We start from the raw sequence: 13,106 nt of genomic DNA, 5'->3' as shown, positions 1-13,106 counted from the left end.
CAGACAGTAAAAGAACCCAGCCAGACAAATGCCACTGCTGTGGCTCAGGATTATGGCAAAGAATCCTTTTGTGAATATCCCAAGGAATTCCCTCCAGGTAAAGTGATTGGCAAACTGGGACAGTCTTGAGATTTCAGAAGTGATACATTTCAGGTGTTGTGCCCTAGAACAATTCCATACAGGAAGAGGCAGACCAGGCACAGCACGTGGCCACTCTGCACCAGCATCCTGGGCAATGAACCACACAGCAAGAACCAGTCTGGGCTGAACAGGACCAACACGTCTATCTTTTAATTCTTAGCAATAAATAACAAATTCAGGATGTCCAAGTTAAGTTCTATAAAATTGCACAGGTTTTCACAGAAGCAGCAGTTCAGAGTTAAGGATTTTTTGGTGGTTTTTTTTTTTTTTTTGTTTTTTTTTTTTTTTTTACTTGATTTTTTTTATTTGATCAAAGTTAGCTCCAAACCTTCAGTAAACAAGAATCCCTTTCTCCTACTTTTCTGGCCATCTTGGCTTTGGAAAACCTGAATTTACTGTCCACTTTTTCACAGCAGCCATGGTCCCATTTTAGCAGAGCAGGACAAAGCAAGGGCAGCCCCCCTTGCACAGCCCAGCCCAGCACAGACCCCCTGCTCTTTCCAGGCTCATTTGTCCCCCATGGAGCTGTAACCCATCACTGATTAACCCCCGAGTAACACCAGGGTTACAACTAGCCTCGGTGTTGTCAGACCCTCCCAGAGCTCCAAACGAGACCAGCAGCCTTTAACCCAATGTTGGAGGGGCTGGGCTGGGGCTCCATGGGGGTGTAACTCCCCCAGATGTGGCTCCTCAGGGAGTGATCCAGCAGAGCCCCGTTGAAGCCCTGGGAGGCTGCAAACCAAACCAAACATCCCAGAAGCTGTGGCAACCATGCAGCTGAAACCCTGGCAGGACCAGTGCTCCCAGCAGCCCAGCTCCTCCACCTGCTCGCTGTGTTTGTCACCCTCTGGGCAAGCAGCACCACCCTGCTCTTCCAAGCACTTTATTCAGAACCACAGTGGCTAATTTTAAATTCGGAGAGATCAGCTCTGCCAACTCTGCTATTTAAAGTGCAAGTTAAATATGTTTGACATTCCATACCCCAAATGACAACAAACCAGAATATTTAGACCAGCAGCATGTCAGGCATTTATTTATTTATTTCTCTGTCAGGACTAAGTGCTGCACCTTTTCATTTATATGCTGCTGTTTGCCCCACAGGCATCACACTGTTAACATGTACAGAAGAGATTAAAATGAACTTGCATGCTGGATGAGGTATAAATTAAAATTATAGTACTGTCAGTCATGAATCTCAGATTGTTTCTCAAAGTCTCCCAAAATGCATAATGTCAAGTGAGCCTCTGTTTGTTGCTTCAGGAAAGGCGAAATGTATAATTTTTCAGCAGCACAGTCAGTATGAATTCTAAGTAAGTTGTCCCTGAGCCCATGATATAAATATGCTGTATTAATCGTATGAGTTGTGTATGCAAGCAAGGTCCAAGTGAATAAAAGGCTTTAAAATGGACTGTGAGCAACGTTATTCACCATGCACCTTCCAGGGCAAAGCAGGCTGGGGCTGCTGGGTGTTCTAACACCACCCACCCCCACGCTGTGTCAGAAAAGCCACCCCTGGCACAAAGGGCACCAAGCCACCCCTGGCACAAAGGGCACCAAGCCCATCTCCCAACAATCCAAGAGCGTTCTCTGTGCACTTTGGAGGACCCCAGCAGCATCCCCCAGGGCACCCATGCCCAGCACCCACCTGGTCTCGAGCGGGACGTTGCTGTTGAGCACCCAGCTGTCCTGGAGCTGCACGGACTCGGGGGTGGTGGCCAGGTCGTTGGGCGCCGGGGCGGGCGCGTGGATCTGGTTGCGGCGATTGGTGAGCGAGTTCCTGTTGAGGGAGTTGGCAGAGGAATGGTGATGGGACAGGGAATGGTTGTGAGGAGGAGGGAGAGGTGGCCTCAGCGTTGACTGGCTGTGATGATTTGAAGGGCCTAAAACAGAAAAGAAAAACAAATCATAAATGTGTGTGGTGGCACTGCTCTCCTCAGCATTTCCAAGGGGCCTGGGAAAAGAGACTGTGCCTCTTGGACCTGTGGGCATCATTGCGTGGGCAAATCAGATCAGTGATTATTTGGGATCAGCAACACAAAACATTCTTCCAGCCTGCACAGCTGGCATGTTGACAAAGACTCTATTTAAATTTTAAAATACTTCTTCACGGATTCTCCCTGGAGAAGGTCTCCTCAGTGGAGCAGCCAGGACAGCAGCCTAGCTGGACCATTCCCAACATCTACCGAGAGGAAATTTACCCCCCGTTTCTATCAGGGACCGTGAGCAGATGATCCTTAATGGATTAAAAATAGCCTTTGAGAATATGGTCTTTAGGCCCCTATAAAACTTAATCAGAGAAATCAATCTTCTTTCATTCACTGTATTTTACCAATCAGCTTCAAATGAACAGGATTTGTGCCAGCACAAGAAGATTAAACTCCAAATATGAAAAGAGAGCAGCGAGACAGTGATGCTATCTTTCATGTTATTCCATGTGATCAGGATTTGGTCTGTATTTTTCTATTTAGTAATGCCACAAACACACAGCAAGATCTAGAAATTATGCAACTCTTTCAGTCTCTTTCATTGAAAAATGACAGATGATATTTTTTAGTGATAAAGAAGGATATAAACTTTTCTCATGCTTTGAGTACGGACATGTTTGCATTGATATTGAGAAATATTTTTTCTAATCATTAAGGCAAATGGATTAAAATAACAGCACATGAAAAGAAAATCTGATAAGCAGGTGTCATTTGAACATTGTCACTTTTCTAAACATAAATTTAGAATGGTAAATAAGTTCATGTGCAATTCCACACATTACAATAATTTATGTCTAATAGAAACAGCAAAAGAGAATAAAGAAAACAAACACTATTATGAACTGTATGCTTTAGACATTGTATCAAGTTGTTTTCTAGTGAACATTAATCAGTAATTCTAGAGAAATGATAATTCTAATGATGCATGTTTGTTTTTAGAAACTGGAGCAAAGTACTTCATTGTACTTAATGAATCAAATAATAAAAAGAAAACATCACAAAACATCATTTGCAGCAAGACTGATCTTTGTCATGTGAAACAAAGAAGCCTAGAAATGCTGATGAGTAATTACTTACTGTAAGTTATTTAAGCCAATATTTATCCAAAACCCAAATAGACACAAATAACACCCCAAACCCAAACCCCAGAGCAGCAGGAGGACATTTCCCCAGCATGGAGCTCTGAGCTGCAGCAGCACTCAGGGACAGGGTTAGTGGTGACCTGCCAGGGCTGGGCTCAGGGTCACTCGAGGATCTCAGCAGCTTTTCCAGCCTGAGCCCAGGGTTCTGCCCAGGGACAGCTCTGGTGCTGCTCTGCCTGCCTGGGAGAAGCAGGGCAAGAGCCTCTCCCTAACAGCAACACAACCAAGGAGCAGAGAGACAGAAGTGGTTTTGGAGAGAGGCTGCTCATGGTCTTAGGAACTGGGGAAGCACAGGCTGCTGAGGAGCAGAGCCAGGTTTACTGGACTTACACAAGGCAAGTATCACATGTCCTCTGACAAGAAACTTTAAAAAATGAATTATAATAAATTCTGCATCCTCCACATGTTGCCTTAGCTCTAAACAGCAGTTTCTTTATATTTTTGGAATGTCTGTTGCCTGAATTCGCACCCTGTGGGAATGTCAACTGCTTTAAATACAAAATCACCTTTTATGAACACAGCCTAAATTTTAAGGCCATCATATGTGCAGCTCTCCTCACTATCCTTGGCTATATCTTATCTAAGCATAAAAGAGACTGTTTAGCCAATAAAATTTGATGTTTAAAACCTGCATTTGGACCTCCAAGAACATCAAATCTCTAATCTGTACTAGGTCCTGTGCCATTCCACAACAGCATGCAGAGCAAGACACAGCAGGAAGAAAATGTGTTTGGACAATATCCACATGCACAGAAGCTTAAGTGGAATTACTCTCCTAGTCTGTGTTCTGACTTTAAACAAAGCGTACTTGGATTTCAATAAGTGAATATTTATGAGTTATAAAATACAAATATGTGTCCTTGTGCTAATAGTTACTTCAAAAGATTCAAGTGCATCATGTTTTCTCAACTTACTTCAGATGCAGCTTTTCCTTCTTAAGGATAAGTACAAAAAAGTCATAGTCACACAAACCAAACAGTTTTGCTCTGAGAGCCACAGTAGCACCAGTTAAAGACTCTGAATCTTGTCACCACAACATCATGGAGGCTCTTCTTAAAAGTGAGCCAAGTACACATAAAGGAGAATGAACAGCATTTCTGTAAGACTAAAGAAACTGAAATCGAATTACTACAAATTATTTAATCTGCCTCAAGATTCAGTTCCCACACAGTAAATGTATGATACTTTGCAATATGAGCTGTGCAGAGGTAACTGAACACATATTGCATCGCAAAAACTCTGAAATCTGGTGCAAGACAAATGTAGAATTTAATATAGAAACATAAACAAATACTAATATTAACATCATGTAGATATTATATAGCTTCTATTAAAATGTATAAAAGCTTATATATATAAAAAGTACAAACCAGGGAGTGTGCACATACTTGTGTATATATGAGAGAGATAAAAGCTTAATGCTCTGCTTCTTCATAAACCTGTTCAAATGAATCAGAGCAGGAGCAGAACACCATTCAACTCGCCAGGGATATAAAAGTGGTTTCACATCTGAACATTCCTCTATGAGCATCTTTGCCTAAACTAAAACTTCACCAGCAGTACCTGCAGATCTGCTGAGCTCTGAAGTTCAGAGGAGGAGATCACTTGTCCCATAAATAAAGTGTCCAAAGGGATTGGCCCCATGGATCCCACAGCACAATGTGCTCTGGCCCTCTGGAAATTGCCTTTGATTTGGAAGCCTAAACAGAATGCGTGTCTTGATGGAGTACATCTGGCTTTTTACATCAGGAAATAGATTTTATTTTTGGTATAGCAGTAGCCAGTATGGTCTGGGGGAGAATACTGAGGAAATGATGCATTTTCTCAATTATTAGCTGAATTAGTCATTTCACCAGGATACACTACACAAGCTCAAACTTTAGAATTTAAGGAAAAGTCTTTTAAAACATAGGGAAAATCAAAGACCGGAAATCTGAAATACTGGTACTCTCCACACTTAGGCTTTTTAATTTTTTTAAAATTTCTCATTTAAATTCACAAACAGACAACATATCTAATTCCAATCAATTTTAATACACATTGATTATGCTGAGCATTTTCAAAAAATCACGGCCTCGTGTCCACATAATCAACATGTCATTCTTCAAGAGATCTTACTGCAGTCAAGAACATCAGCAAACTCATTTCAAATTAGAAGTTGAGTGAGGGTAAATTGTGTTGTAATTAAATAATCTGAGGATACAAAGTCTGATCTGTGTAGCTTTGAAGCAATCATAAGCTACCCAATTGACTTACTTGGGTTTAATCAGAACAAAAATACTGAAAAAATAAAAAATTGCTCAGTTCATTCTTTTATCTGGTAGAACATTTAAACAGACCAAGCTAGAGCACATCCTTCAGGAGCCTGTGCACTGTAACAGAGCCATTGTGGCAGCTCCAGGGGTCACAGAGAGCCCCTGGATGTCCCACAGTTACAGGGACATCAGTGATGGCTGAGAGCTCCTGATCACACCAAACATCACTGCTCAGCTTTTTTACAATCCAAATGCTGACTAAAATACAAAAGAAAATTCAGATCTGCTTCAACATGTCAAATAGTTTTTCATAGCTCTGCCCAGGCTTTGGCACACTCACTTAACTCATGCACGAAATCCAAGCAACACAATGATCTGAAGAGTACAAGTTGATCTACCACCTCAGAGAATAAATACAAAGCAGGAAAGGCAGCATCCCTAATCTAAGCAAAGCAATTGCTTCCCTGCATCCCAGTTCTTTGTCAATCCTACCTCAAAAAGTAATAGAGATTGTATCTTAGTTGTGCTGAATTATCCTCTGTGACATTATTAAATGCTAAAGAGACATTACACCTCCTCATCATTCCTTTTCACAAAAGAACTAAAAGGAAAAACCCAAACATGTATTATTTTTCTGAAATGAACAATGACACAACTTTCCTTATGCTTTAAACAATGCAAATACTGAACAAAAAAAAAAAAAAAAAAAAAAGCCCAAAACCGAAGCTGATGAATTGAAAGAAAATAATTAAAAAGCCCACAGACAGCCCTTGTCAGGCAGCATTAGAAACCTCGTCTGCAGCACTGCTGGTTCTTCATTCAAATCCCTCTGCCACACTGTTTTCTCAAGGAAACCACATCATCTGCCCTCACAGTGAGTAGCGGGTGTTTCACAGAACCACAGGGCCACCTTCCAAGCTGAATTCATGTCCCAAGGCAGCTCCCATTGCTGTGAGTCAGGGCGAGCAGAAAGCTCTGGAACACCCAGGAATGTGCCAGGGGCTCAGGAGCTGCTGCCCAGCCCAGCTTGGGTGAGCTTGGCAGGGTGGACCAGCAGCACAGCCTGGGCTTTTTGCTGTCTCTGCTTCAGTTCTCCTGTTTGGTTGCTTAATTCTCTGCATTGTTTCCTGCTAGGCCATAGCTAAATGGCATCTCAATGTTCTGAAAATGTTTTCAACACATGCTGTAAAGAAGAAAGTTATCTCACTCCTAACCATGGATACCATTACCTCTCTCTCTTGTTGTTTTAAACCCAAGACATTTGCCAGGTGTTCCTTCTTTTGTCTGCCTGTTTTTTTACACTCTTTGAGGCAAGAATAGGTTGAATGACTGGCTGTCATCCCAGACTGTACATTTCAAACTGAAAATTCAGTAAATGTGTGATATGAAACAGTAAGTCACTTATCAGTGTCTGCCAGAGCATTGCAGCCATGTCCCCAACACAATATTACAGTAGGAAATTAAATGTTGCTCTGACAAAAAAAAAAAAAAAAAAAAAAAAAAAAAAACAACAACCCCCCCCCCCCAAAAAAAAACTCCCCCCCAAACCAAACAAACAAAAAGCCCAAAACCAAACTAAACTCATCCCCCCCCAACCCCCAAAAAAGTAGAAATACCCCATTGCTTGCCCACACTATGCAGTGTGCACAGTCATACAAGCAAAGGCAAAACTGGACCCTTCACCAGGAGTCAAATTTAAGGGATTTAGATCTAAGGGTCATATAACCACCTCCCTCATGTGAGGGTCACCTGCAAAAAGGTTAAACTCACTGCTCTACAAAACAGTATTCTCGGAGACACCATGTACTAATTATATTTGTTGAAATACATCACTTAAATATTCATTATCACACTGCATGAGGTGCATGGGCTGCATGAAATAATGTCTGGTCGTGGCAAATCACATCAGTTCAATAATCATGTTCATGCAGGCTCAGTGTCCTGTGGTACTTTACATATGTATATATGTGTATGTTACACATATATGAAAAGGTAGGCACACTATTTCAAATTTTGAAAGAGAAGTTGGAGTATTCTTCTTTCTAACTGAAAAATAATGATCTCACATAATTTTCAGTCTATCTTTTAATTTAGTGTCCCCATACTGATATCAATATAAAACATATTTCAGAGAGTTTAAAGATGTATTTATCTTCTTCAGCTCAGGTACACGAGCACTATTCACACTATTGTTTGAAGAAGGGACTGATGTAAGAACTAAAAAGAAAAGCAGGCAGTTATATTTCTAAGCAATGAAGCTCGTTATTACTGTCATTACTATGGAACATTTTAGTGCAGAAAGGTAAATGTTGTTCTCTAGACTTGGCTCTGCAGAATGGGAAAGAGCTGGACCCTGACTAAAGACTCAGACAAATTCTTGCCTGAGCTCAAACAATTTGAAGCACTGGGAATCACACCAAAGTGAAAATGAAGACACAGGTTTTTCTGAACAGCATATAGAAATTTCTGAACAGAAATATTTAGGCCAGCAGTGGAACCCGGTGGCATTTTTCCTGATAGAATTATGGCCTGAAAGCTGCTGCTTCTCTGACTGGTCTATGGTGGACCCTGAAAATTACCATGGTGACACAAGAATAACTGTGCCATAATTTCCAATTCATTGCAAGTCCTGAGTCAGGTGCAATAGAAAGTCATCCCTGAAGCTGTTACAGCAGCACTTGGGATCTTGCATCACCCAGAGCTGGAACTCGTTTGGTTTCCAAGGGGCAAAAGAAATGCCAGTCATGGGTGGTTTATTACAATGCATGACCTTGATTATTTCAGAAGCGCCACAGAACACATTACACGTTGTCCAAAATTCTTTTTTTTTGTTAAACCCAACCTCCTAAAAAATTTATACCAGCAAGAGTCTCTCAAAATAAATTTCTAAAGTAATTATGTCAGAAAGATGATATACTAGGACACTGAGCTTTTTAATAAATCAGGCTTCTAGGTGCTGCAATTCTTTAAGAGAAGGAATGGTCTATCAGCAGAGTAATGATTTGGAATCTTTCTGCTGTTTGAAGAATCTGTAAGGTAAGGTCAAGCTGCACCACTGAGAAGTTTGGCAGCCGAACTACAAATGAAACAAAATATATTGAACAAGGCTTTTGGCATCCTGTAATTTCTCTGTTTCTGAGGCAGTATTGTCTCTTCTCAGCAGCACTAAATTCTTCAACTTCTGAATTTTTTTTTCTTATTCCATCTTATACTACTGCCTTAGGACAGCTCATCAGTTCACACCAATCTAGATTTTTTTTCAGCTCAACAGTAGGATCAACAAAAATATAATATTTTTCTAGTCTAAAAGGGAAAAAAAACCCCACAAAGTTCTATCTTGCAACAATGTTCTTCAATGGGTTTTCAGGATTTGACCATTTTTTCCCAAAATACAATATAACCCCTTTGGCTGTCAAAAAGCATGAAAATAATAATTAAAAACAGTTTTACTTTTAGGCTGAACCAACTGATAATCAAATGATTGAAATAAACACTGATATATAGGCATCATTAACATGAAGGCTCACTGACACATACCAGCAAATACAGGTTCCTGGGGGAGCTACCTGGGAGAATTCAATTTCATAGCTCCTGGGAAGCCAGTTATTTACTACCTGGACCATCTGTTTCTCAACATGTACAACAGGTAAAAATAATTTGTGTGGAATATATGGAAAAAGTAAGAGGAATGTTGCATAATTCTAGAGTAAAGAAAAGCAAATATAATGCAATGTACATGGTGCACTGGATCAGGCTTTTCAATGGGTTATTTCTCTTTTTAAAAGCAGGCAAGATACAAGGAAGTACAAGACAGAAACAAGGATTTGTCTGCCTCCAGGGTACTGCAAGCTGCAATACTACATGACTGGCATTTCTTTCACAGGCAGTGAGATTTCATTTGAATTCTTTATTGGTTGTTATTGGACTAAAAAAGAAAAGTCACAAACCATTCAGATAAGAAGCCCTGTTTAAGTTTCCTGACTTTTCAAGGTACCAGAGACATTATCTTCAGCTACTATCAGTAAAAGATTCTGTTACTGAGGTAAAATCATGGGTTAATTAATAAAATACAGTAAAGTGTTGTATTTTAAATGAATTGTATTTCATTTGTAATTAATTGTAAAGTGCTGTATGAAAGGCCTCACACAGTTTATCACTTAGCATATGAGCCAACATTAACCCAGCAAATCTTAAACAATTCTTGAAATAAAGTTTTTTGTGTGTTAAGGGGGGAAAAAAAAAAAAAAAAAGACAACAAACAACTAAAAAGCAACTGCAACCCCCCAGCCTGGTGTACATGGTAAAACAGAAAAATGAATACACAGTGATTTCAGCTGTGAGAATGATGGGGCTCTCTCTCTCGCTGGGAACTTCTCAAAGCACAGTGCCTGTTGTGCCTCTCTGCAGGTGTGGCAGAGCTTGGCAGCAAAGCCAAGCACCAGGGATGCTCTCGGGGATGCTCTCGGGGATGCAGGGCTCGGGGCAGGGCAGAGGAGCTGCAGCCCAGCATGGGGAAGGTCAGTGCTGCTCTGGGAGTGCTGCAGTGCTGCCTCAGAACAGCTCCATCCCAAACAGCCCTGCCTGCAGCTGCCTCCCAGTCTGCTTGGAACCAGAACATTTCCTGAGCAACACCAGCCTGATGAGGCACCCATGGGGCCTGTGCTGGCCAGCAATTCTCTCAGTAGCACTGCAGCAAATACTTTCCTACTACTGCATTTACCATGGAAAAATCTCCTGCAAGCTAGAAACTCACTCTGTAGCACAGCAGAAAGGAAACAGCTCACTGAAAACTCTCTAAGTAGAAAAGATCAAGTTTTGTCTTCTCTAAATAGCATTACTAACATCTTGCAGGTACTCAATCCTTACCAAGACATTAAACCTCCATGCAATTCTCTATTACAGGAGCTTGAAGGCTATGGATCTTTTCCATTTTTTTTTTAATTAAATAGACTCATCTAATTGCTTACAATTAAACAGGAAACACCATCACTTCTCGTCTCCTGGGGCTGTGCTGCTGCCTGCCACCCCCTGCCCAGCTCCCCAGCCTGTCTCCCACAGCAGCACTGCAGTGCAGCCCTGCTCTGTGCTGCCACTTCAGATGTGCCCTGCTCTTCCCTGGCCAGCATGGGGAAGGCAATCCAATTCCCAGCCTGAAGAGGCTGTGTAATCATCCTGGCAGATACCATACACTGGAGTGTCCCCACACGACCAGAACAAACAGGCAGGGAGCTGAAATGCCTTCCAGCAATGCTGCTTGTTCCCAGTGTCGAGGGGAGTGGGAACAGCACAGCCCTGCCCATCACCTGCACTGAACATTTCTGAAAGCACAGCCTCACCCACCTCTCACACCAGCACCAGCTTTACAGGCTGTGTTATCTCAAGGCCATGGTTTTATTTCTCTGAGCAATGCAAAGTACAAGCCACTCAAATAAAAAAGCCATGGTATTAACACGGTATTAATTGAGAAAGGAGGGAACATATTCCATTTCCTACTTCAGGTATAAAAACCAGCTATCATAATTGCATTATGTACTGTTTCTTCCTTCAGAATGTCTGAGGCTGCCACAGAACTAAGTGGTGTTTAACACTGTGAAAAGAAAGTGAAAAGAAAACACCTCTCAAGTGCCATGCTGTATTGATAATCATGACAGTGGCAATACTAAAGAAGAATTTAAAAATGGGAAAAGAGGATGACCACAATATTTTATCCAACTAAAGACATAGGAGACTAGACAGTAGTTAAAAATCAAGATATCATTTGGATAAAACTTCTGTGACTCTGCAAAAATTGCCAGCAACTTTTTCTAATGATGTGAAACAATCCAAACCTGTGCCTGAAACTCTGCTTTACCCTAAGTGTGGATTGCTGGAATTCCTTGGACAAAAAAGGTTCAGGGCAGGTAAACCCATAATATGATAGATGAATTTCAGCAAACCCACAGACCAAGGAAAAGTTTTTGACACTGAAGTTGGCTTGTGAAATCATGGCAGAGGAGGAAAGATGAGCATTCTGCAACCAGTCAGACAAATTGACTTCTTTGAGATATGGGGCAAGGAAAGAGTCAGAAGAAGAGAAGGAAAAAAGACAGAAAATAAATGTGTCCCAAGAGCTCTTACAGAAGCTTCTCCTCCAGGGAAATGAAGCTTTTGACAATGTTGTGTCAGATGTATAGGCCACAGGCAGATCAGCAAGGAATTATCAGCAGATGAGACTAGAGGCTCATTGGCACCCTGGTCTGTACCACAGGATGTGTGGACAGTGTGGGGCAGTAAATTTGGATCAGATTTAGTCTGACAGACCTGGATCAAGAGTCTCCCCCTCCATGTTTTGAAGCAGTCTCAGGGACCCAGCCTTGTTTCCACCTCTCATGAGCCTACTAGAAGAACAAGTCCATTTGCATTGATTTGTCAACACTTCTAATTCAGCAGATATTAAATTGCAATTCTATATTTGAAAAATCCATTAATATTATTTTAATGGGATATCACAACTAGGATACAGAATGACAGCACACAATCCTCCTATTTCTAAATTAATATGCAAGAAAAAGCTGTGTTAAGCCTTCCATAGAGACACACTTAGTACATCAAGACTTTTCTTCACAGACTTTCTGTGAACCACATTGTCAGAGGAACATTCAGGAACAGATGTGTTGTCAAGCTTAAGAAATTCCAAAGCAAAGAGGACTTTTTTTCCCCCTAAAGGCATGTAATGTTTAAAGTGAAAGTTATTTTTGTTATATTGCTACCAGTAAATTACAGATATCTATAGTTTTAGGTAGTGGGATACTTACTAGGTGTCCATACTTATCATGGAATGAAAGAAAATCAAATTACTTTAAAAAATAAATTTATATGATTAAATTATTGCTGTTGGGTAGCTGTGATTCCACACCAACAAAAGTTACCTTACAAATAAAAAAATATAAATTAAGATATCCATTCATTTTTAGTATTTTTTTTTTCATCTATCATGTGTGAAAGATTTTAGTTTACACTCATTTATCAACTTAGATAATTCCACTAATGGAGGAATTAATTTCAATAACAAAAAAATCAAACTGCACTCTCAGAAGGTTATCAGAAGGTGGGTACATGCACATGGCACCTGGATCAGGAATAAGTATCATTTTTAAATACAATTCTTAAATATTAGGGTTTTCTTATATACAGTTCTAAAGGAATATGATGCCCACATAGAAAAGATTTCATTTCAAACAAATGCACTTGGAAGAAATACTCACAAACATGGGAGGGCAGAGGATACATTAAACTGGACACTTAAACATGGTAGAGAAAGGGACCTTAAACCAAGTAATGTTGTACTGTGGCAACGTTGACTGTGGAGCTTTTATCTGTCAAAAGTGACTGCACTCAACAACACACACATGGAAATGATCAATACCAACAACCAGAATGTAACAGTAGTGATAACACTTCATGTTCTCTACAGTATCTGCTGTGTGTTCTTTTCATGTGCTCCACAAACAAAACCCAGTAAGGAAAGGATGGTATCAGAATTTTACCAGTTTCAGACAGTCTTTTTCTTCTTTTAACAGACTTTCCACATCTGTTTCTCCTGC

The 13,106-nt window shown here is 40.6% G+C and overlaps 1 protein-coding gene across 1 annotated transcript in view; it reads right to left on the bottom strand.

Moving 5' to 3' along the window:
* Positions 1–13,106, bottom strand: part of TENM2 (teneurin transmembrane protein 2) — a 616,146-nt gene that overhangs the window by 173,127 nt on the left and 429,913 nt on the right. The window contains exon 7 of the mRNA XM_021528631.3: positions 1,787–2,021. Within this exon, the coding sequence (XP_021384306.1) occupies positions 1,787–2,021 (235 nt within the window). The remainder of the gene's footprint in view (positions 1–1,786; positions 2,022–13,106) is intronic.

The sequence above is a fragment of the Lonchura striata genome, chromosome 15 (genome assembly GCF_046129695.1).
Source record: "Lonchura striata isolate bLonStr1 chromosome 15, bLonStr1.mat, whole genome shotgun sequence".
Lineage (NCBI taxonomy): Eukaryota > Metazoa > Chordata > Aves > Passeriformes > Estrildidae > Lonchura > Lonchura striata.
This window is presented reverse-complemented; position numbering and strand designations above follow the sequence as displayed.